General features: G+C 39.7%; 1 protein-coding gene and 1 long non-coding RNA gene across 10 annotated transcripts in view; one reads left to right on the top strand and one right to left on the bottom strand.

The window, feature by feature from the left end:
• LOC118089725 (uncharacterized) overlaps positions 1–2,585 on the top strand; it is a 33,226-nt gene extending 30,641 nt beyond the window's left edge. Inside the window, exon 4 of the long non-coding RNA XR_004693175.2 lies at positions 861–2,585. This is a non-coding gene — a long non-coding RNA (uncharacterized LOC118089725). The remainder of the gene's footprint in view (positions 1–860) is intronic.
• JPH1 (junctophilin 1) overlaps positions 1–18,104 on the bottom strand; it is an 83,389-nt gene that overhangs the window by 17,106 nt on the left and 48,179 nt on the right. The window contains exons 4-7 of one of the 9 annotated variants that reach the window (XR_004693173.2): positions 12,477–13,117; positions 8,472–8,553; positions 4,426–4,773; positions 1,927–4,237 (exon numbers count right to left, since the gene is read on the bottom strand). Coding sequence is in view for 7 of the 9 variants with exons in the window: in XM_035124534.2 (XP_034980425.1) it covers positions 4,441–4,521; positions 12,477–13,117 (722 nt within the window). In the remaining 2 variants the exon portion in view is untranslated. Of the gene's footprint in view, positions 1–1,926; positions 4,774–8,471; positions 8,554–12,476; positions 13,118–18,104 lie in introns of those variants that run through there. The other 8 variants (XR_004693174.2, XM_035124535.2, XM_035124536.2 and 5 more) reach the window with 8 other exon arrangements.

The raw sequence follows: 18,104 nt of genomic DNA, 5'->3' as shown, positions 1-18,104 counted from the left end.
GGTTAAACCCTGGAGAACTGTTACCAGTCAGTGTAGACAAAACTAATGTAGTGCCCTCATATGTTGTTGGACTACAACTCCTATCAATCCCAGCCATCATGGCCAATAGACAGGAATCGGTGGACCTGAAGTTGAACATCTTGGGGGGGGGCACTATATCGGCTAATGCTGGTATAAACAATAATGACCAAGATTTATTATGGCAACTTTCTATGCTCCTAGTTTCCAAGCACTGTTTTACCTTAGTAAGAAACTGATTATATAGTGAAAAGGGGTTAAAGTCTTGTGAAATTGAAACACTGCCTGTAACATGTTGCTTATTTGTTATTCACCATTTCACAGACTGTTGAAAACAGAAGTCCCAGAATGCTAAAATCCTCTGTGTATATTTCAGTTACATTGCACCATCTATTTTAGTTGAATGCATTGTTGTACTAATTGGTGACTTGTTACCATTGTTCTCATATAATCTATATATTAAGTAGGCAGTTGTATGAGTTAAGGATTTAGAGACCACTTTCACCAGTTATTACCCCCATCCTAAAATGTCTCTGTACAACAAGCCTCCAAGCATGTTACAATGAATTCAGGGTACCATCAGAATCAGACATTATACAGCTTCATTATCTTCTACTATATACACTCATTTTCCCTAAATAACATTTATGCATGCCATATATATGTGCACACAGAAATATCTTCACAATTATGTATATTGCAAGTGCCAATTCAGTAAAGCAGGCTGAAGATTGTGCCCGCTTTTGACAGTTTTCAGCATTATTATTATTTGTTTCAATTACAACTTTGTTCCAAGTACCACAATAATTTTGTTCTCAATTTAACATCCTCTTTGTCTCTAGAACAAGAATGGGAATGAAGAACATCTGTTAGCAAATGTTTCAAGTGAAGGGAAAACTGGCTTGAATACTTTTTTTAAAAATGACAAATCCTGTTTGATTGTGCTTTTATATTGTTGGATAGCTAGCATGCATCTATGTAATTTGTCAGCAGGCATGAAAATTACCTAATTAAATAAGTAAGAAAACTTTTCATTTTCTCCGCATGACAAGAGTGTTACTGGGGCAAACTCACCATTTAACACAATTTAAATAGGACATATTAACAATTTCTGTTACAAACACCCAGTGGATATTGAGAAGCTTAATAAAACATAAAAGGGTTTATCTTGTAAAACAAATTTGGCATAATCATTTTTCAGGCAAGGTAAATCCTTTGCTTGTCACTGGTTGAATCGCCTTGTAAACTGATATATTCACAGTATTAGGACTGCATTTCATTCCAAACGCATGCTGGAAAGACCTGAAATTTCATTACAGCCATGAGTATTATAGCCAAATAAAACGTTAGTCAAGCATGCTTTTAACAATTATTGTAATGCTTTCACTCTTTTTTGTGCCTCTAGTTAAGAAATGGAAATATAGTTTAGAAAGGGGTTATTCTATAGAAATAACTCCAATGGCACATTTAGGAAAATGACATTGAATTAAAGGAAGTTTTCTATATTTTATGATGTGATCTGTAACTTTACATGTGATCATAGGGTAAAGATATAGCTAGGATGAGTAATTTTGGTGAGTTAATATGCTACTCGGTTTGAGCCCACATAATGCCTAATGCCTCTGAAATGAGGACTGTGGAGTGCTTTGTATTCAATAAATGAACAATTTTATAATGTTAACTCTGGCCTTTCACTCATTCACTTTATAGAAGCATTATTCATACTACTGAACTGAAAACTATATACTGTAAAGCATTTAATCTGTATGAGGCAATGGAAAGGATGGCAGGTAAGACAAGAGATTTTCATTTGTAAATGATACATATCGTTTGCTAATCAATTTCACATTCGTTAAGTTGGGGGGGGGAACCACAGGCTTTCAAATATATATTAAGAGAAAACCCATACACATTAGTAACAATTTCTTTTTATTAGAGCAAATACAGTTAAGAAAACTGTACATTATCCATTTTGGGTTCCAGAATTATAAATTAAGAAGCTCATTAGATAAAGAGTTCATTCACAGCAAGAAATTTTAAATAGACAAAGTAACATATCATTAAGTACATTGGCAGATCAATGAACTGTCCAAAATGTAGTGTACAGTATACAACCATCTATAAATAGCCTTTTATGTAAAATACAGCTGTGCACATTTTAGAAAAATACCAACAATTTTTGATTGGAGCTTCGTTTTTTAAAAAAGCTTATAAATCATACATATTTATAAATGGAAATAGCATGCTTAAATTTATAAACATTTTCAAAAGCCATGTTTTTTTAAATAAACATGTAATAAAATGTAAATGTCAGTTACAAAATTATTTTAAGCAATAACTTAACAGGGGTGAACTGTAGATAAGAAAGTGTGTTTATATAGGACATCAAGGCTTGTTACGATTTTAAAAACCTGAATCTCAATTAAGAAGTAGTTTTCTAAATTTAAAAGTAAAACAAGTTTTCCTTCCTTAACAAACATACAAACACAAGTTGTTAAACGTTTCATTTGCTGCCTTTCTGCTTTCTTCACGATTTCCACACTGGTCAAAACACAGGATTCTCAAACCCACTTCTGCAAAAAATGCCACTGTATTACTGCCCTGCTTTGAGCTGTTCCAGGCTATAAAAACTATCCCTTATTCACTTCCATTTTATGGGCTGCCTCTTACAATTGCTAATGTAGCTATGAAGAAAACTCACTATTAAACCATGCAAATAATAATAACAACAATAATTATAATAATAAATTACAAATAGGATAAAACTCCTGAAAAGTATTCTTTTCTCTCAGATAAACCCAAATCCAAACCCTTTACTTTTTATTTCTAATTAAAATGCTGACTTTCAAAATGACCACTCCACATACAATTTTCCTATAAGTAAACAAGCATGCTTTTGAGTAATATGGAATACAGTAACTACAGCCGGGGTGGGGTGGGGGTGGGGGGTGGATCATATCATCAAACACAGGACTGTAAATCTAGTTAAGACACAGAATCCAAATGAAAGTTTGAGGCTTAAGTTTTAACTGGCTGAGGTAAGATTACAGACTCATTTTAACAACATTAAAAGGCATCAAACTGATAATCAGTCATTGTTAAATGCTCTACCTGAATGTATTCAACATGAAGCCTGACCTTTAAAAATATTTATTTATTATGTTAATGAACAGTTTCTATTGTGCAATCAGGCAAGACTGTAAATGCCAGCAAAATTTTGCAATATTGAGTTAAGACTCAAACTGCTGAGTGGCACACTTATCAAAATATTCTACCTTGCTCATCCAGTACGCCGATACATCCCGATAAATTTCACAGCATAAAGAAACAATTCTGCTTGCCACTGTCACTAGGAAGATATAAATGATGGCTTAAAACACTGTTGCATATTGCCTGATAAGCCTTCGAGGAAGATGATTTTACCAGTTTAGGTAAAAAAAAAAAAAGTGAAGAAACTGACCCTTCTAAGAAAATATCTGTACTGCACATATGCTACAGACTTTGTTTTTCTGAAGCAGGTGAAAACTACTGAAGTTTTCTAGGCTGGTCTACATTATTACATTATGGCTGTACAATGATTTTAAATAAATAGTAAATTAACAGAATCATGCATGACCAAATGAAACACGATCTCCCAGAAAACTGCAAGGAGATTTTAAGAGCAGCAGGTAATGGAATAAGACTGGTGAGTGATGCTGCTAACTATTTCTTCTAATGAGATAGGAGTGAATACTGGAATCACTTCCACAGCAACAGAATCCTCTGACCACATTCCTCTGGCAGTCGCTTTTCCCATCTCCCCCACCAAAAACATCAGACGGCAAAATAGTAAGGCAGCTGTTAGCTTCCATCATCAAAAGTGCAGCTCTGTACATTTCCAGTTTAGTCACACTCTTTGCTGGAACAGATGGAGTAACCAACGCACTTTACTTGTTGGGCTGCTTCAGCAAGCTTGTGTGTGCGCACGCTTGTGTGTGAGGGTATTTTTTTCCACCTTGCTTGCTTGCTTCAGCTTTCAGAGGACCTCAAAGCCACAAATCCTCAGCAGAGGAACTGCTGCTCAGGCCCCTGGCTGAGTTTTCCAAGTTTCATCTCTCTTGTGTCCCATCCTAATTCCATGCCTCCTTCCCTGTGTCTGAACATGACTCGTGCCATTTAAAAGGCTGATGACACAACTGCCGAGAATTGTGGGCTTACGCCACTAGTTGTCATGACTTCACTGAAGGATCAAAACAGTTATATCATTAAGTAACTATGTTGAATCACATTCAGGCATAGCTAAAATTAAAGTGCCGATATAACATTAAACTTTGCAAATAGTACAGCTTTGTCATTTGAAATGGGAAGGATTAGAACTGAGATTTGGGGGAGGAGAGAATTTCAGGTGAAACATGAGACCATTCTTACCTTTCCTAATTCCAATCAAGTTAGAAAATGGACAAAAAGAATGGCTAAACCAATATTCAACAGCATTACCAGGACAATCATGATTGAATTAGGACCCTGAAAGTGAAATAAAATGGAGTTTGATTACATTCACACACAAAATAAGATAATGAATAGATCAACTGTAACCTTGAACATTATGCTGCTTCTAAATTGTGTCATAATAGCAAAAACACAAGATGTGACTCTTTCTTCTTTGTAGTTTTACTGTGCCCTCTTGAAATGTTATTTTGAAAGCAATAAATTTTGTTCCTGATTCAACACATCTTTAGTGTGATTTCTTGAGACATCCAACTATTGCAACATCTTCTAAAATAGGAGAAAGTAAATAAAAGTGTGATTATCATATGGATCGAGCAGTTCCCCCCCCCTTGAAATCTAGTTATGCGGTGGAAAACAAAGCAACACTAAGGGCTTCAAATAGTCTTAGAAGTGCAGGTGAAGATTGAAAAAAACCCCATTTCACCTTGATATCTATTTGCTATACAAATACTATAAATCAGGGGTGTCAAACTCAAATTCATCGGGGGCCGCATCAGCAGTTTGGTCACCCTCAAAGGGCCGGTTGTATCTGTAGGACTATGTGTCCACTCTTTATTATCATAAATTATTGTCACTGCATTCAATTATTACTGTTTTTTGTAATAATGTAAGTAATAACTAGCTCTGAAAGCAGAAACATAGTCAGAATAATGGCAAGTAGATATTCAAATGTACAATTATTGTACAATTTATTGAAAAAAAAATTTGGTAACTGCACTGGGTGGTGGAGACTCGCTAGGGTTTCATGCAGGACCTTTGCAGAGCTACTAGTACCTGGAGATGCTGGGGTCCTTCTGCATGCAGGACAGATGTTCTGCCAGTGAGCCACCACCCTTCACCAAAGGGACTGGCTGAGGTTGACTCACTGGAGCTGCTCTCCTGGTTCCAGGGTTTAAGGGCCAGAAGTATAAAGCAGCATCCTATGTTTCTGAGGAGAGGGAGAGGGAGGGGAGGGGAGGGAGGAAGGAAGGAAGGAAGAAAAGAGGGAGTGGGAGGGAGAGAGGAAGGAAGGAAAGAGGGGAGAGAAAGAAGAGTAGGAAATAAGGAAGGGAATAAAGAAGGAAAGAAAAAGAAAGAGGGAGAGAAGAGGGAAAGGGAGAAAGAAGGAAGGAAGTAGAGGGAAAGAAAGAATAAGAATGAGGGAGAGGAAGAAAGATTGGAAGGACGGAAGGAAGAAAGGAAGAAAGAAAGAAAGAAAGAAAGAAAGAAAGAAAAGAGGGAGCACGAGGGAGAGAGGAAGGAAAGAGGTGAGAGAAAGAAGAGTAGGAAAGAAGGAATAAAGAAGGAAAGAAAAAGAAAGAGGGAGAGAAGACAGAGATAAAGAAGGAAGGAAGGAGAGGGAAAGAAAGAATAAGAACGAGAGAGAGGAAGAAAGAAAGGGAAGGGGGGGTTGCCGCCTTGATTCAGCGCCAGAAAAGAGCGCGAAGGGACCCCCCCCCGGCCCCAGCTGTTTGTCGGCGCTTTGTCAGCAGCAAGGTCCTCGCTGGGGCGCTCGGCGGGCCACAGGACGAGGTCTGGCGGGCCGGATTTGGCCCCCGGGCCTTGTGTTTGACACCCATGCTATAAATAATATATTTTGAAGGAAGGTTTTTCTGCCTTCGTGGCAAGTGGAAAAAACAAAACAAAATTCGCTGACATTTGCAAAAGCAAACAAAGATTAGCAAAAGAACTACCGGTATACTGAAATGTTAGCCCTTGCAATGTCAGTCACACATTCTCCCCTCCCTCATCTGAGCCAGATTATACAAATCCTCTGCAGAGGAACATTTCACTTTGAGATGTAAAAATGGTAAGAAACCACAACCAACTTAACCATCACCTCTGCCTGAAATACAGACATCATTTCTCTTCTACTGCCATGGCGGTTAATCCTTCAGCTCTAAACTGAGAAGAGCAGCCTCTGCTGCACTGTATGTATAATCTCAGAGCAACCTTCAAAAGCACATTTCAATCCTAATATGATCCCAGCATTATTAGGGTGGATTCAAATTCGGGGAATATTGCATTAGTTTTCCTGACTAGCACTTTCTCCTTTTCTAACATTCCTTTCACACTTCACGGAGTACCCTGTTTTCCCTATTTTAAGACATAGTCATAAAATAAGCCATAGCAGGATTTTTAAGCATTCAAGGAATATAAGCCATACCCCGAAAATAAGACATAGTGATAGGTGCGGCAGCAATGCCGGCCGCGGCAGGAGGAGGAGGAAAAAAATAAGACATCCCCTGAAAATAAGCCATAGTGGCTTTTCGACCAATATACTGGCACGTCAAGCTAAATTCCATTCACAGCAGTGGGTGTGGTGTGGCACAACAACAAACACTATTGGAGACAACTTCACAACTCTTCTACCCAGGGCCGTCTCAAGCCGGTCGGGCGCCCTGGCGCGGAGATCGCTCTGGCGCCCCCGCCCTGGTGGGCGGGCACAGCACGGCTTTGCCGCACAGCACCCTCCTGCCGGCCCGGTGCCCTGGTGCCCCACGCCGAGACTACTCCTAGAGCCGGGCCTGCTTCTACCCTTTCTGCACCTGTTTATGGAAGTTTTTAATGTTTGGTGTTTTAATTGTATTTTTAATATTTTGTTGGAAGCCGCCCAGAGTGGCTGCGGGCAACGGCGGGAATGAATGAGTAAATAAATAAATAAAATCATGTATGCTTCTGTTCCCTCATGACTTACCCATAAAAACAGAAGGGAAGTGATGTATGACAGTATGCTACCCAAAATTCTGTCACTTTATGCCTGTGATTTTCTGGGTTAATGGGGCTGCAAATGGATTATATCTGGAGCCAATTAACAGCCGAATGATCCTAAACTTGCACTTTATTCCACTAGAATTCCAGAAGTGTCTTTTATATCACGCGAAAGCTCAAATATAATATGGAAATCAACAGTTAGGGGAATGAAATTAACTACCATGTGAATGCAGCCTTAAGTGTTACCATGGAACTAAATTTATGGATTAAGTTCAAATAAAAAGGTTATGCTTTGCTGGATTATAAAGAAAGATAAATGCAGAGTTTCAAGGAGTGTGAACAACAGAATGAGAAATGGGATGGGGTACCTTGAGCAATGCCAAAAAACCCGCTCTAAATTGCTTAGGCATTTTGGATTGATCAAATAAACTGCAGAGAACTTTGCTCCACCCATGGAATTAACAATGTGACTCTTAATTCTGGCTTTTAAAACATTGATAGTGAGACTTCAAAATGCTTTAGGGTGAAGCACCATAAATAAGGCCTCACAGCTTTCTACAAGGGCTTAAAATAGAAAAAGGCAAAATTAGTCTCTGCTTTCCATGACTGATTTGAACAGGTGTTAGAAAGAAGCTGTAACAGAAAAGCGTTATGCATGCCCGGAATTGTCCGTACAACTCTTATATAACAGTATGCTTAAGGCATAAGATAGGGAAGCATGTAAAATGAAGAAGAAATTAAAAGCAAAAAGCAAAAAAACAAAGCACATTGCGGTATAATACAGTGACATATTGGCTCACTGTTAAAAAGACGATCAACTATAAAGAGCTAATGTTAGTTTCTGATTAGTCTACTATTATAACTAATAGTAGTTCTTATTTTTCATGCAGAATTCCCTCATTTATGGAGCACAGTGAAGGGGAGGGCTGTTGCTCATTGATCCCATAGCCAGTCTCTGTTTTCTTTGGCTAAAAGAACATCATGTACCAGGACAAGAAATATATCCGGTTCCAAACTTGAAAATCCTCTACCTATGAAAGCAGACAGTATTGGGCTGCGTAGACCAGCTGCTTGACTTGATATAAGGTAGCCCCCTAACCCAATGATGTGATTTATTTACATAGTTTTAATTTTTTTGTTTTAGAATCTGTGTATCCCTTATAAACGTACGTAGTAGTTTATCAATATATTGTCAAATAAACAAAAAATCATTTCAGTACTCCAAGACTTATTCAAAACATTTTCGGGCACTTCTGATTAAGCTGTCAAACCTCATCAGATAGTATCTCCAATAGCTTTGCGGTTCTCATTTCTGCGGAATGATTCACTGGAGGTTCTCTGTTTCTGAAAAGGCTGGGAGAAGAGGTAGAATAAGGAAGGTAATTTCCCCCCCTAGGGTTGAAATAGTACTGAAGACAAAAGGAAAATCTGCAAGCAACATTATACAAAACTTCTGTGCCAACTAGACCTTGATAGCACACAAATCATTTTGGAAATTCTTTTGATGCTCAAAATAACTGGAAGCTACACGGGAGAAATTCTGAGGACAGAGAGGTTATCTCTTGCTTTGAAATAGGTAAAAAGCAAACTGAGCTACCTCATTTGTAGCACACATTCAATTGTATCCAATGGTGTCCATGCAAGAGCAGAATTCCCTTCTTGCATAAAGGCACTAACCTTTCCTCTAATGTTCTCTGCAACCTCCCCCACCCGCAACTGTGCTCTGGACATAGGGATGGTAATGGAATTTGCTAAAAGTCCACTTGTCCATTCTCTCTAAAGTGGTTTGGCTGGCAGTGACTTTCCACAGAGTTCCCTGATACTTGCTTTTGTTCTTGATTTTTTTTAAAAAAATGACATTTATTCCAATATAATTCAGTCAGCTACTATCATCAACATTTTAACTTAACTGGGTACTGCTAAAATGTGTATTCACTTTAACTTCTGTCTCACTGAGGTGCTAATGTTACTCATTAACCATCAATAATTGTTTTATTTTTAGACTTTCTCTCATTTTTTGCCCTCTGTGACACAGAAAAACAGCATACAGAAGGCACAGTCATAGTCTTACAGCTTCATATGAATCTATAATAACTAGTAACAAAAAATGAGATTTTCTTGCATTTTGTGAACATTAAAATATAAGCCTGATGCACGTATTTTTTGTAATAACATTATTACTTTACTATAACATTATAATAAACTGTTCAATTTTCTATCATCCTGTTTATACTTATTGCTTTTTCATTATTAATCCTTGCAGAAATACAATCTGTGTCATTATATATATTTTTTCTGGGCAAAATGTGGGTTGGGTGTATTGCGTGTATGTGTGTGTGGAATCATAAACACACAGTGTCAGTCTTTATATTGATGGAGGACAGGTATTTCACTTGGCAAAATCCAAACCAACAATCAAAGAAATTCATTCACTTGACAAAGAATCAATTGAATCCTTATCTGGATATTTGGGACACTCTCTGGAACAGAACTCAAAGAGCAGAAGAACTGTCAATGTTTTTGCTAACTTAGTAACTACTGTAAGGCCACATTTCACCTTCATCATGTTAAACTGGTATCACTTCTGTATTTATGTGTATTTTTTATCTACACAAAAGTTGCAGCAAATTATTTTAAATATTTCTCGACTGCCCTTTAGGGCAAAGCCCTTGTAAGGCAACTTACATGTAAGAAAACAATCATCTGTGAAATGACAATTAAGTTAATATTTCTGTTTTCCTTTCTCCCCTTATGCTTCTAAATATTAGCTGTAGTTTGGTTTGGTGTCCTTTTACTGTACCCTGAAAACCAGTTTTACATGATCTGCCGTCCTAGAATGACAACTCCTGAACTCGCTTTAGCCACAGATTTCTTTGCACATTCAAAAAGTTAATCCAAAGTTTCAGGAAGGTGAAGGAGTCAATCATCTCTGATAAGATTACATATAGCCTTTGGACTATTCTCTCACATCCTGAAATAAAGGTTTCCTCAATTGTTGCACAGTACAAACCCCATGTTTGCTACAAAAGGATGCACTGTAAGGGAGCTACAGTCTATCTCAGATTCTTTTCTAAAGCACCCATGCACGCCTACGAACATACATTTCTTGGTGTGCAAAAAGGTGTGCAATATTTGATGGGTACATATAAAAATACAATGTGAGAAGCTTCCTTAGCAGTTCTGTGAAAGACAAGAAATTTATAATTTTTGATGGGTAAGTTCTCATCTATAGCATAAACATAGCAATGTATGAATGAACGGAGGCAGTCAGCTAGGTGTGAGTGCGTGAAAAACCCAATGAATCTTTGCTTATGAAAACAGAAGTTGTTTTCACTGGATAACACCCCAAAAATGATAACCAGTAAATCTTGATTGGGTAAACAATTTCTAGTTTTGATGAATGAGCACAATCTGCTGTTAAAGAAAACTATTTAGTAGAATGAAGACAATCCTCAGTGCTGAATGCAAACAATGCCAGTGAAACACTGGCATAGCACCAGCAAATGTAATTCCAATTTAAAGTGTGAAGCAGATGCGTTCCCCCCCCCCAAGTTGCCCATCAAACTGGTGTTGAATTGCCAATATGGCCATGTTTATCAGTGATATAAAATTAGTATTTGTTCAGCAGTCCATGCTGCATTAGTTGCCCTTCCTCAGGTGAAACCTCAAGAAGCCTCTTATCTGTGACTTTATTCCACACTGCTGCCAAAGCATTCAAAAGCTTGTCACTATGTGAGTGGGGTCAACCACACACAGATCCTTCCCATCCAGCTGTCACCCTTAATTTTAGCCAGGTGGCAACTGCATGGGACAAACTCATGTGATAAGCCTTACAGCACATGGGCAGACCCGTTAGTGGCAGTGTGTGATGCAGTCATGGGTAAAGAGCTTTCGTGCTGCTGCTGCTGCTGCTGCAAGGTCTGAAGGAAATGTTAGTAATATGAAGAAGTAAATCAGTGTTTTTAGGACATTTGCAGATGGCAGACCTCCAGTGAGTCCTAAGTATTGCAGACACAGTAGTGGCAAAGGAAAAAAAGAAATACTTACTAGTTCACCAGGTTTAGAAATGATGGTGGTGGGGCTGCCAGTACTGTCACTGAGCAACCTTTGCTGATTCTGCTAGACTATTTAGACTTGCAGCAATCAAAGTGGGGATTACATTGAACCTCAACCAGCCTGCAGGTATCAGGTGTGCTGTTAGAGCAGGAATTTGCAAGAAATATCTGAATGGGTTACTTGGAAGCCACCCAGTGGCCTCGGTATTGTAGGTTCTTCCATCTTAGGAAGACTTCTAGAGGACATTCAGAACTTAGAAGCCCTCTTCAGGCTTGAGTGAAGCCAAGCTGTGTGAACATAGGGCTTGCTTGTGTGCTCTGACGCCCATCTACAGGTTTAAGACCCCATGCAGTCTTTTGGATGCCTGAATAGGGTTAATGTGTGTATGAAAAGTAAAAGCCTTTCAGTGAAAGAGTCACCATTGACTTCATCAGTATTATTGAAGTGTGGTGAAAGAAAGGGAGGATTTCGTACACACTGCTTGCTTTCATCCTTGCCAAATATTTTATGAGATATTAATTTGATGTGAACGTTGAGAAAAATGTGAGCATTGAGATCAAACTGATTGATGTTGTTAATTTTATAAATGTCCCTGCTGCGAAACTGATCTATCCTGAGTACTTACATAAAGGTAAAGGGACCCCAACCATTAAGTCCAGTCGTGGACTCTGGGGTTGGGGCGCTCATCTCGCTTTACTGGCCGAGGGAGCCAGAGTTTTGTCCACAGACAGGTTCTGGGTCATGTGGCCAGCATGACTAAGCTGCTTCTGGCCAACCAGAGCAGCTCATGGAAATGCCGTTTACCTTCCCGCTGGAGCGGTACCTATTTATCTACTTGCACTTTGACGTGCTTTCGAACTGCTAGGTTGGCAGGAGCTAAATGCATGGGGCAACTTGAATGCAAGGAGTGTTTTTTAATACCTTATTTCGATGGGGGAAAGGTTTGTGCTCAGTTAGGATTGCAAAGTCCAGTCCTAAAGAACAGGAATCTAAAAAGGGTTCTATTTAGGCTTCAAATTAACTGCTTCTCATTTGTACCCTTGAAGGTGAGAGAATTCTGATGGAGATGTAAAATAAACTGAAAACATAAAACATAGCAGGCAAACGTCACCAAATACACTGAGTATGCCTGGCTACTCAGAACAGAAATCTAAACAGAAAATATCTTACATGGTTTCTGGCCTATGCCCAGACTTGAGCTCTCAATGCCCAGTACCTACCATACTGACTTCTCTTTCCACTGAAGAAAAGAAGTCATTATTTGTGGGATTCTTTGGTGCAACAGATTCAGGCTTCTTTAATGATTCTTTGGCATCTAACTGAATCCCAGATTTGTTGGGGCTTGGCTTCTGAGCTGATGCTACTAGTGCAAGTGCTGAAGATGATGGGTTGGCATAGTCCTCGTCTTCCCCGAGCTCAAATGGGTACCTTTCTGGATTCGATTTCACATAATAGCCATGGTAATGATCATGCAACTCCCCATTCTCTGTGTGGGTAGGATTGTTGCGGGGTGACAACTTTGGCTGGGGCTTTACCATCATATCCTCCTTCACAGGTGCTTTCGAATAAAGAGGTTTGTTGACCACAGGTGTCACATTTTCACTAGGTAAATTCTTTTTTTCTTGGATTAGTCTGACCTCAGAGGAGAAGTTTTGCTTTTTGCCTTGTTTTGCAGGGGAAGGCTCAGCAGCGGGGAGGGGGCTCTGCCTTGGGCTCTCTTCCGGGGTCCCAGGAGGTGTAGTGCCTTTTCGATAAAAGTGAGGAGATTCTTTTGGTGTAGGTGCTTTTTCCTGAGCTTTTTCTTCAGGGTTTTCCTTAACATCTGCACCTTCTTGAAATCGCTGCTTGATATAATCAGGACCTAAAATTAACAGTGACAAAAGCAATTAAACTTGAGCACTTGTATCAAGCTACTGAAACAAAAATAAGGAGATCAATATGTAGCATTTTCCTTCTAACAGACTTATAGTTTTTACTCTCTTTCGCTGTTGTGGGATATTTTTCTTTTGGATTAATTGCTTTTACAATTTATTTATTTTTTTCTGAAGAAATAAAATTATAAATACCGTACTAGTGGCTTTCTTTTTATGCCCTTCTTTTGGCTAAAACATAGGAAAAGCTTTCATTAGTACTGTATTTACAGATGCAGCTTTTAAATGCTGCTGCTTCCTTGTTTTGTGTTCTCTGTCAACAAATGCACTTGGAAACATTTCATCAGAAATTGCATTTTGAAATCAAATCAGTGAGCAAGACATCAGAGAAACCTAGGACTTTGCTCCCATTTCTACCCCAGAAAAAAGAAATGTGGACACAAGTTCTGATATGACACTTTCTTTTCTACATCCTGGTTTCAAAAAGTAAGCCCACATGTATACCAAAATTAAAACAGGAGAGTGAGTTGAGGGCAACCTGAAACAGAATTGTGGCAAAATGCCCAGTGTTTTTACACTGCAAGTTTTCACCACTTGAAAGCATTGTTTATGGTAACATGTGCAAGTTTCAAAGTCAGTTCTTCCTGAAGCAGCTTCCAGGGTGAAGCAGCTTCATTTCTGGCATTACTATTTCTTTGAATTTCCTTCTTGTCTGCACATCTTTCCAGCACTGAAGTACCAAGTAACCCATGCAGAGCCAGTAGATGCAGGCAAAGAAGAGGGCTATCACCTTGTTTCTCCATGTCTTGCGTTTGCATACACAGCCTAAAATAGCATTAGCACTTTTGTGGCTGTATCACATTTCAAATACATGGGCTGAGCCTGCAGTGTTTGCCAGTTCACTTCAATGGGCGTAGGATCACGTCTCTCATCTAATTTGCTGACTCCTATCATCTCTAAGTTTGTTTCACAGTATTACGCTTGATCGAGTTTCTTTCTTCCATTTGATTATTATTATCTCTTTCTGTTTTGCTTTTTGGAAGTTTTAACTCAGATTGAGCAACACTTACCCCAATTTTCTACCACTGGCTTTCAAGAAAAGGGACCTAAGTGAACCCTTTCTCCAAAGGAGACTTTTCTGGTGCCATTTGTACTTCTCTATCCCTCTTTGGGCTTTTCATCTTATCATCACTGACGCTTGGTGAAAACCACAATCGAATTTCAATTTTTATATCAACCCTTTGCTACATATGTCTGCCATGCATTCTTTTCTTCTTCTTCTTCTTCTTTTTTTTTTTAAAAAACACATTTTTATTTTGGTTGTTAAACAAATACAGATTCTACCATGCATTCTCAATAAACAAGAACAACAACAACAACAACAACAACAACTCATTTTGTTTCATTTCCTATGCATCTACCATACCCTGATTCTTCTAAAGTTTCTAGAAGCCCTCTCTTAAACACCCAGCATAATTTTAGAAGGGAAAGCTGCAGAATTAGTCTCTAGACCTAAAGACTTATGAACAGTATAATAATTTCCAGCACATAGCCCTGAAACTCAACAGTTGTGGAACATTTTTATTATTTTTTACTTCCAGGGGAGTAATTGCACTGGCATGCTAAGGGGCAACTACTTCTGCTTTAATTAAAATAAATTAAAATCACTTACATAACAGAGATGTATCTCTGAGTGTCTGTGACACACATTTGAAACATAATAATAATAATAATAATAATAATAATAATAATAATTTTTTATTTATACCCTGCCCTTCCCAGTTTAAAAACCGGGCGCAGGGTGGCTAACAGCATATATAAAACATTGATTAAAATGCAACTTAGAAACAGCATAAAATACAACATAAAATTCAAAAATTCAGGGGTCATTTTGGAAAAAAACAAAACAAAAACCCAGTCAGTAGACATCAAATGATCACCAGGGCTAACTGGCCAAGTTGGTCCTGCTAGGGCCAGCAAGGAGACCAGAGAAGAATTTAAATGTGGGGTCCCAGAAAGGGTTTCTTCATGGAAGAGGAAAGGGAAAAGGGAATAGAGGATCAGGCTAATTCAAATTGAAGGCCAGGCGGAATAGCTCTGTCTTACAGGCCCTGCGGAAGGAGATCAAGTCCTGCAGGGCCCTAGTCCCGTGGGACAGAGCATTCCACCAGGTCGGAGCCGTCACTGAAAAAGCCCTGGCCCTGGTGGCTTCCTTAGGGCCCGGGACCTTTAAGCTACAGTATTATTATTCATGGACCTTAGGGTCCTCTGCAGGACATACCATGAATGAAATCCTCAGTATTTCGTTTAATATTTATTTGTTTACATTTATTAGTCATAGGAAATTGGAGGCTGCCTTATACTGAGTCAGACTCCCAGATCCATCTAGCCCAGTACTGTCAACACTGACTGGCAGCAGTTCTCCCGGGGGATTCAGGAAGGACACTCTCATTCCTACCTGGAGAGTCTGAGGATTGAATCGCAAACCTGCTGCAGACAAAGCATGTGCTCTACCACTGAGCTATGGCCACACTGACCTGGTCCTCAAGGTTAGGTTACATTTTCATATGTTTCTATATCACTCCCCAGTGATTATTTACAGAGAGTTCACCCCCCTCCCAATGAACACACAATAACATCAATAAAACAACAGATTAAAAACTACTGCAGCAGAAGAGTTGCTCATAAAAAAAAGGCCTGCTAAAATGAAAAATCACCTTTCGGTGCCAAAAATACATTATTGTAGGTGCCAGACAAGCTTCCTGGGGAGATAATTCCCATAAACAGGAAAGAATGCTGAGAGAATGCAAAGGCAGTATAACTGTATACCAGCTCTGTCTCATCACTTAACCTAAAAGCATATAGAGAAACACATATGCAGAAATATATCCTAACTATGCAAAGGAAAATTCTGGGAATCACAATAAAAATGGTGTTCTTAAAACAAATTAATATAACATGAAAACTCTCTTCACAGACAGAGTTTGTAAGCAAGGTTTCCAGTTAGGACAAATATTTATGGCAGCTATAAATATATATTTATAATAAAGACAATGAATGTGTCTGGCAATACTCCATGCAGAAGCCTCTAATTACTCATCTCCTGAGCATTTTAAAGGGCCAGTATAAGAAAGGATATAAAAGTTCTGGCAACTTGTTTTCAGTTGCATGTAATAATAATAATAATAATTTTTTATTATTCGTACCCCGCTCATCTGGGCGGCTTCCAACAGAAAAATGAAATAAAATAATCTATTAAACATTAAAAGCCTCCCTAAACAGGGCTGCCTTCAGATGTCTTCTAAAAATCTGGTAGCTGTTTTTCTCTTTGACATCTGATGGGAGGGCGTTCCACAGGGCGGACGCCACCACTGAGAAGGCCCTCTGCCTGGTTCCCTGCAACTTGGCTTCTCGAAACAAGGGAACCGCCAGAAGGCCCTTGGTACTGGACCTCAATGTCCAGGCAGAATAATGGGGGTGGAGAGGCTCCTTCAGGTATACTGGACCGAGGCCATTTAGGGCTTTAAAGGTCAGCACCAACACTTTGAACTGTGCTCGGAAATGTACTGGGAGCCAATGTAGATCTTTCAAGACCGGTGTTATGTTGTCTCGGCGGCCGCTCCCAGTCACCAGTCTAGCTGCTGCATTCTGGATTACTTGTAGTTTCCAGGTCACCTTCAAAGGTAGCCCCACGTAGAGCGCACTGCTGTAGTCCAAGCGGGAGATAACCAGAGCATGCACCACTCTCGCGAGACAGTCTGCAGGCAGGTAGGGTCTCAGCCTGCGTACCAGATGGAGCTGATAGACAGCTGCCCTGGACACAGAATTGACCTGCGCCTCCATGGACAGCTGTGAGTCCAAAATGACTCCCAGGCTGCGCACCTGGTCCTTCAGGGGCACAGTTACCCCATTCAGGACCACACCTGCCCGCCTCCTGTCACCCACAAACAGTACTTCTGTCTTGTCAGGATTCAACCTCAATCTGTTAGCCACCATCCATCCTCCAACAGCCTCCAGGCACTCACACAGGACCTTCACCGCCTTCACTGGTTCTGATTTAAAAGAGAGGTAGAGCTGGGTATCATCTGCATACTGATGAACACCCAGCCCAAACCCCCTGATGATCTCTCCCAGCAGCTGCATGTAGATGTTAAAAGGCATGGGGGAGAGGACAGAGCCCTGAGGCACCCCACAAGTGAGAGCCCAGGGGTCCGAACACTCATCCCCCCCCACCACTTTCTGAACGCGGCCCAGGAGGAAGGAGAGGAACCACTGTATGACAGTGCCCCCAGCTCCCAACCCCTCTAGACGGCCCAGAAGGATGTTATGGTTGATGGTGTCAAAAGCCGCTGAGAGATCCAGCAGAACTAGGATGTTATGATGCTTAATGCTTTTCCCGGAGAGGTAGCTTTGGAAAAAACACACAAGTTGCAACCAGAGTTTCATAGAAAAGACTAAAGCAAACTAGAAAGTGCTGTTCCTTGAAAGGCTTAGAATCCCAAAAGAGAATTAATGTTGCTTAAAACTGCACTCTTTCAAAGGGCACATTATTTTTCATGGGAAGCCGGAGAGACATATTTTGTGAATGCAATTATCAGACAGCGTTTTCAAGAAACTGAACATGCCCATGGCATTGTGTGTTAAAGGACAGTGAGACATTAGGAGCCTCAATGTGCACAAACCATTGGAGAATAGGACCTTGTATCAAATCACGGTTGGCCCATGTAACTCAGTATTGTCTCTCAGTACTGACTGTTAGTGACACTGTGCTGAGGACTGAACTTGAAAACCTTTGTGTGCATCACTCCTCCCCACTTTTAGTTCACATGCACTGACATTTTTATGGCTAGCTTAGTGTTGTCATATGTCCGGATTTTCCTGGACATTAGTGGGATTTCAATGGCGGAAGTGACATCTGGGGGGAATTTCCGAAAAGTGGCATTTCCTCATGGATTTTCTCCTAAAAAAAGGTCAACA

The sequence above is a fragment of the Zootoca vivipara genome, chromosome 8, assembly GCF_963506605.1.
Source record: "Zootoca vivipara chromosome 8, rZooViv1.1, whole genome shotgun sequence".
Lineage (NCBI taxonomy): Eukaryota > Metazoa > Chordata > Lepidosauria > Squamata > Lacertidae > Zootoca > Zootoca vivipara.
This window is presented reverse-complemented; position numbering and strand designations above follow the sequence as displayed.